Source organism: Xiphophorus maculatus, chromosome 6, assembly GCF_002775205.1.
Source record: "Xiphophorus maculatus strain JP 163 A chromosome 6, X_maculatus-5.0-male, whole genome shotgun sequence".
In the NCBI taxonomy this organism is placed as follows: Eukaryota; Metazoa; Chordata; class Actinopteri; order Cyprinodontiformes; family Poeciliidae; genus Xiphophorus; species Xiphophorus maculatus.
In genome coordinates this window covers 8,579,281-8,586,540 of record NC_036448.1, presented here as the reverse complement: position 1 = coordinate 8,586,540, position 7,260 = coordinate 8,579,281, and the positions used below count along the sequence as shown (strand labels likewise).

The 7,260-nt window shown below is 41.6% G+C and overlaps 1 protein-coding gene across 1 annotated transcript; it reads right to left on the bottom strand.

The window, feature by feature from the left end:
* Window positions 1-2,269: 2,269 nt before the first annotated feature.
* On the bottom strand, window positions 2,270-6,594 carry LOC102219948 (cerebellin-1-like). Its single transcript, XM_005815170.2, has 4 exons — window positions 6,307-6,594; window positions 5,465-5,769; window positions 3,829-3,948; window positions 2,270-3,739 (listed from the first exon to the last, which is right to left on the bottom strand). Exons 1-4 carry the CDS (start codon window positions 6,335-6,337, stop codon window positions 3,542-3,544), a joined length of 654 nt encoding a protein of 217 aa, XP_005815227.1. The 5' UTR covers window positions 6,338-6,594; the 3' UTR covers window positions 2,270-3,541.
* Between the last annotated feature and the right edge of the window lie 666 nt (window positions 6,595-7,260).

Below are 7,260 nucleotides of genomic sequence, written 5' to 3'. Positions count from 1 at the left end.
ACATTATTTATGACCAAATTGCTCCTGGATTGTGATTCTTTGTTCATATGGCACATGGCTCATAACATCATGCACTTTCTCACCTCGGGGCAGACTTTATCCAAATTTCCCTGGCAGATTTATTGGAAAAAATAATGTTACCCCTCTTAATTCCTGGTGCTCTTTTTTTGTGGAATGGAAATCTGTTGCTGATGGGGGTTTTTTTTTTTAGATTCTTTGTTGCCATTCTTGACACCAAACCAGCATCAAAGTCTCAACCAAACTGTATGTGCACAAAAAAAGGGGGGAAAAAGTCAAATACATTCTTTCTGCTGTCTTTGAGCAGAAACAACAGTGTGTCTGCACTGGTGGCAACAATCCTTAGTTGGCTGATTTTGGGCGCAATCTTACTAATAGCAGTTTTCTTATATGTGAAACCTGTTCAAGGAGGAACAAATTCATGCACCAAACCCCTTGAAAGCAACCATTCTGCTCCATTTAATCAATAAGATAGATGTCCTCTCCCAATTGACACTTTACCCTCAGCTAACCACCAGATCTTTAAAATTATACTGGCATTTTGGTCATTTCTCTTCGCTGCTAAAGTGATTTGGTTCATTATTTGCATTTCATCTGATGGAGTCCTGACTCACTTCAAACTGTCGCCATAAAAACCGAAGCAGTAAAGCTTGTAAGCAAGCCCATATGAAATGTCTAAATAAAAGATAATCAATGAGAAAGGTTTTGAAAATGATAAAGTTTTGATTAAAACAGATTTTTCTGGTGTATTTATATTGTCACATATAGTTATCATAATGCTTTGGGTCAGTTTGAGTGTTTTTGTACTAATGAACACCAAATCCTTTTGCTATTCTTTGTTAAATGTCCCTGCTGCTCTTCCTCTTATTGACTAGAGCAGTGTGCCTGAACCGTGATGACATTTTTTTTTTTTTTTTAGAAAATTGCAATGGGAGCTCAGTTTAGAGCACAGACCTACTTTTATGCTCTTCAGCAATGAATTTTAGCAGCCAGCAGCCTGTCTAGTGGATTTTTGGACGTGCGTATTTTTTTCTCTTGTACAGATGAAGACATATCTATAAAATTATACCATAAGAAGGAGATTTTTATAAAGATAATTCTAGAACAACAATGTTTCATGGGGACAATGCCTAAAATCCTTGTAGCTGATGTATCAAAGGGGCAGTACTACATATTTTCCAGGTACATACGGGTATTTTATGGCATAATCAACGAAGTATGTTACCACTGGTTGTTGTAAAAATTCTGTATATGTATCAAGCATAGCTTAAAAGAAATTTGACTTCACAATTTGATGCCTTGAAATTGGGCATCTGTCCCTTTAAGAAGCTGCTGTTCTTTTAAAACTGTCTTCAGTACGTCATTGCAACATTTCTCTGTTGTTTACAAACGTTTTCAGGAGAACTGGACTGAGAAATAGTTCACATACTAGCTATACAGATGTGCAGTTCCACCAGGTGACTGCTAATTGCTGCTGCCACTAGTCTGGAGGAGCTGAGTGGCTGGAGCCTGGAGCTACAAGGAGGTGCTTTGTGCAAATAGGCGGAGCTTTGTAGCAGCAAGGGATTAGGCAACCCCAAATGGTTTCCACGGAAAGTTAAAGGATTTCTCAAACATATACTGTATAAAAGAATCAAAGGAGCACTCCAGGTATGTTTTTGATGAGGGGAATAATATATACATGATATAAAGCCTCCCCAAAAATCATTTTTATATATTGCTGCCCCTTTAACCATTGATCTATTGAAATTTGTAGCCTACGTGTAAAAGAAACTTTGGTGAGTAGGGTCCCAACCTTGGTTCTAGCCCATGTGACCAAATACCCCTAAACCTGGTCCTGTATTCATGGCTGTATTAGTAAGGACGTGTGTAAGGAAAAACAAACAGACAAACCGAGAGCGGTGGTTCTGAACCAGGGAAGCGTAAATGACTTCATGTGACAGTGCGCCACACTTTATCCACGGATGTCCCGCAGGGATGAGCCGGCAGGCTCGCCAAATCCTCCATCTGTCCGTGTCTCTGCAAGGAGCATCCGCCACACTCGGCACTTATACCGCGTCCCACGCTGGTGTGCCTGGTCCACGCCAACGCCAGCTCGGCTGGTGGGAGCTATATTTACAAACCGCTGCCGCCAAACGCGGCAGCATAAAAGGGCATGAGGAAATCTGCCTTGCTTTTGCAGATTATACAGTCACAGTTGCAGTGATTCATAAAATCCTTTTTTTGCATGCAAACAGTCAAGTTGAGGTGATTTCAGTTTTTTTAGCGCTTTGTTCTTTATAGAAATTTGTTGGTAAATAGACATCTTTTGTATGATGCTGACAGATAGACAGAGGAGAAACAGTCATACAGTAAATTCAAACAAAATGCTTTTTTTAAGCTGGATGGGATATTTGGAGCACAGCTAGCTGTTAACATAAACAAAAATAAAGGCTTGGCATTATGTCAGCACAGGAGCACAAAGAGATACTTTTTCACAATCATTATATTCAATAAACAATAAATATTTCACATGAAGACAAAATAAATAAATTATTTTCATAGAGTGTTTGTAGCTTTCAGCAACTTTTTTTTGTAGATAGTTCTCTTCATTTGTTTAGTCCTAAAATTAGATGTACAGCACCTTGCAAAAGCATACACCTCAAACTTTTACACATTTTATAGGGTTACAGTGAGAAGCGTCTGTTTATATTTCTAGGATTTTGTTTTTTTTGAGAAGCATAGTTGTGAAGTGGAAGGGAAATAAATCCTCTTTAATTTGATTTATTTTCAATAAAATCCAATGCAGCTAGCTACTTTTAGAAGTTAGACAGTCCAACTGAGTGTTATTTAATGTTATTATAAATCCATGTTGTTCTAAGAAAGCCTCAGAGGTTTGTTAGGGAACGTTCCTCATGAAGACCAAGGAACAGGTCAGGGAGAAAGGTGTAGAGAAGTTTTGATAAAAGTATATCCCAAGTGTTCAACATCTCACAGAGCAATGTTCCACCAATTATTTGGAAATGGAAACACTATGGCACAACTCTAAGCCTACCAAGATAAGGCATTTGACTTAAAGTGAAGTAGAGGATCAGTCAGAGAGGCGGGCAAGCAGTAACCCAGAAGAAGCTGCAGAGATACACAGTTCAGATTGGATAATCTATTGATTGGACAACCATCAGTCATGAACTCCACCAATTTGAATTTTATGAATAGTGGCAAGAAAAGGAATCAAAATAAGTACTTTTTGCAGTTTTCCAGAAGTCATGTAGGAGAAATAACAAGCATGTGGAAGAAGGGACTCTGGTAAGATTAAAAAAAAGCCCTCATCCTGTGTTAGAATGACCCAGTCAAAGTGGAAAGTGTCTTGGAAAATGATGTTCGCAGATGCTCTCCACCCAATCTAACCGAGCCTGAGATGTTTTCTGGAGAACAACGGACGTGATGTCAAGAAGTTCAAGAGGTGTAACTACTTTTGCAAAGCGCCGTAACACCCATCACTCACACCTTCCCTGTTACCCAGCACTTCCATTTTCGACCCGTCTCACAAGGGGAAGACGAGGAAGCCGGAAAAGGTGGAGAACTTCCAGCCTCCCATCAGGTTCCCTTTCTCCAGTCTGAGGTAGGCCTTGTCGCCCTTCTCCAGAATCACCAGGCCTGCATTGGTCGCCGCTTCTCTGGTCACGTCTTGGTCTCCCGCAAACGCTGAAATCATCGGCCAGCCATTCACCATCAGGTTGACCTAAGAGACATCAAACACGCGGATCAGGGAGAACGCGCGAAGCAGCTACAACCTCAACTGCAACTGCTCGAATTAAGGTGATGGCATACCTGAATGGTCTGTCTGTTGTAGGCCTTCACGACATGGAAGTTGAAGCTGTAAACCCCTCTCCGCGGAGCGACGAAGACGCTGCTCTCTTGGTCGAAGTGAGTGCCCACGTTGACTAAAATCTGCAGAGATTTCAAGGGGGAAAATGCAGGCGAGGTAGGCGATGTCAGCAAGGAAATTGTCAAGAGAGTCCAAGGTGTGACAGAGAAAAGAAAGACACTTTGAAGAAGGGTGAGGGCTGTTGTTAAAAGCTTTCTGGAACGTACATTCATGCTTACTCCAAGGTCACTCCAGTAACTCTATTTATTACACATTCAGTTGGCCCTCGGTCTCAAAGCTATTGATTCTCTCTTCTACATTTGCACTGTAAAAAAGCCTTGAATGCGCTGCATAATCTCACAGTTGTGTGGGCAGCACACCAAGTCCAAATGTTCAATCTTTACCTTATTATCATTTAGCCTCAGTGCGTGGATGTAATCAGATGTGCATTTGTATTAGTAGATGCGGGATAACAAAAGTATTCATCTTCTTTCACATATTTCAAGCACTGGAATTTCCTGTGTTTATCATTTTTATGACTAGAGATGCAAAACTTCAGAAATCCAACTTTTTGCACGGTTTTACACTTAGACCAAGATGTTTGCCGGAGGTCTTAACCTGTCAGTGTCGGGTAATGCTCTTTAAAGTAATGATCTTACTTGCATAGTAACTAGTAGACCTCGAGCACAAACTATTTCCAGACAAAAATCTTTTTGTTATATTTTGGTTTGGAGATGATCTCTCCCAGGAAACTTAACTTGTGGTTCTGAAAATTATCATAGATCCTATTCTGGCATTAATTGTGTAATGTAGCACCCAATTTAGTAATCAGCGCCTAATGTGATCACTTTGGGGCCACTTCTGTTTGCTCTAAAAATGGGTCAGCAAGGAACCAAGAAGACAGAACCACAGACTAATCTGTGAAGTTTCAAGTTCCAATTAGTTTTTCCCTTCCTGGCTTGGTGTTCTCAGTCCTCTTTCTTAAAGAGCTCTTATTTTTCTCCTTTTGCCCTTGCTAAAATTGGCTTGGTACTGATCCAAAGTGGAAAACTGTCCTCCGACCTACTACAGAACGACCCACGGAGGGAACGGTGTACCACAGGAGACCCTGTTCAGTTCGTTGAGATGTGAAACAAAATAATTCAGGCCAAAATAGGGTGTTTGTTCAGCTCCAGTGGCCTTTATATGACAGTAATCTAACAAGTATGAGTTGACCTCGGTACGGCCGTGATTTTTATACCCACCGTGTACGGCGCGCGCTCTAACCACTGCGCCATGTGACGCTCTGAGTGTTTGGTATTCTGATAAGGCTGTTTTCTGGGCTGATAGTGACTCTACTTATTTCATCGTTACAATATTGCTGTGTGATTAATTATCAACCCTGTAAGTGATAGCTCAGTTTTCCGGCTGCATTCTCAATATTCCAATTTCGTCATTGGAACCTCATTTAGTCACCCTAAAGTCTGCAGTAGCATGACTCTCTGATTAGGAAAAACAATTTACTCCTTCCACTAATAGACTGATCAAATTTTGATAAACAAATAACATTTGGTGGCCTGCAACAAATGCCTTCTTAAAGAATATTTCAAAGCTACTCACATTATCAAAGTAGATGATCATGGTGCGGTTGCTCATGTCTGTCGGCTCGTGGTTGGTCTGCCTGCTGGCCGAGAAGGCCACCCGTCCTGAGCCGGAGCGGACGGACATGCCCAGAGCGCTCCCAGCGGGCTCCGACGAAGGCGTGGAGTCACACACCACCAGGCACTTCCCCTCCAGGATGATGGGCTCCGTGTCATTCTGGGCGCCGCTTTCCAGGGGCGCCGAGAGCAACAAGAGCAGCTGCAGCAGCAGGCTCGGTAATATCAGGAGGTCAAAGTGGACAGACCAGATTGGCATGGCTGAACCTGGTGAAACAAGCCGTGAGATGGTCTGAAAATAACTTTTGAGCAATCTGAAGAGTTAAGAGACATGCGTGTGAACAGAGTCAAAAAGATATTTTGTATTCCCTCAGCATAAAAAAAAAAATTTTTTAAAAATTAGACAAGCAAGAAAAGAGGATGGACAAAACAAAAAGTGATGAGGCAGGATTCTGGAGGGATGACAGGGAGACCCAGAAGGAGAGACTGAGAAAAGGAACAACTCCACTGAGTGACCATCTGTCTTTTACACAGAGACCCCCTCCCTCCCTCACGCATCCTCAGCACACACACCTTCACGAAAACACTGTCTCAACATATGCTGTAGCTCCACACACTAACAGGTCTTGGTCAGCTCAGTATCCTCCTCTGTTCTTCTGACTGGCTAAAATGAAACATTGTTTTGAGGAGGCTACCCCTGTATTGAACCTCAGTTTTAATGAATATTGTTAATGAATATTTACCATTACATAAGATGACTATTTGCTTGACAGAATAGATGGTAAGTAAAAACTAGACAATCACCTGTTTTCAGCTGAAGAAGCTTGTGTCCCATGTCAGCAAACCCTGCGAGATCCGTCCAGCCGAAGTCAGGCGAAGCGGGAAAAATCCTTGTTTTCCAGCTCTTCCCGTCACATTCTCTCACAGCGCTGCAAGTCGAGCTGATCGCAGATCCGGAGTATCCTCTGATCTCTCTCTCTGTGCATGTGTGTTTGTCCTCCCTTCTCTTCTCAGCCACCCCCTCCGTTCATCTGCTTCTTCCTCAACCTCTTACCTTGCATCCACCCACTCACCCTAACAGAGGAATAAAGGAAGGTGATTGGGAGTCTGCTCAGCTCCAAAGAGCAAAGTTATAGAGGGTCTGTCAGTTGTTTTTCCTTTTTCTTCTGGTTTCCAGGAAGAGCAGAGACATGACTCGAGTAGAAGGTTGGCTAAAAAGGATGAAAGCATAATGAATCTTTACGGTGAAGTAATAATTATTTGCTTGGCTGGTAGCTATGGTGCCAAACACTGCGCGGTTTCAAGGCTGTAAATTCAGAAGGCTACTTACCAGATGTGAATTTGTCGAATAAATAAGGGAAAATATTTTTCTTTTCAAGACTTGGAAGTGAGACATCTTTAATCCTTTTGGTTGAAATTCACACATGCAGAAGCCTTCACAAGGATTTGCCCCCCTGCTAAGGATGTGGGAAAATGTGTTGCGTTAAAAGTCAAAAACAATTTACTTTCCTTAATTTGAGTTACACCAAAAGACTTTATGTCGCCATGCGCTCTCACTGGGTTTTCAGGGTTTTTGGGGGAGAAATCGGCCCATGGCATTATAAATCCTCTACCGTGCTTGAATTTTCTTTAAAGCAATATTTTATAGGATGTGCTGACTCAAAAATTGTGTGATTTTGTCAAAGTAAAAATTCTCCAATGAGAACTTTCTCTCTTTGAATAGGTGTTCTCAAATCCAAGGATTTATTTTACATAAAT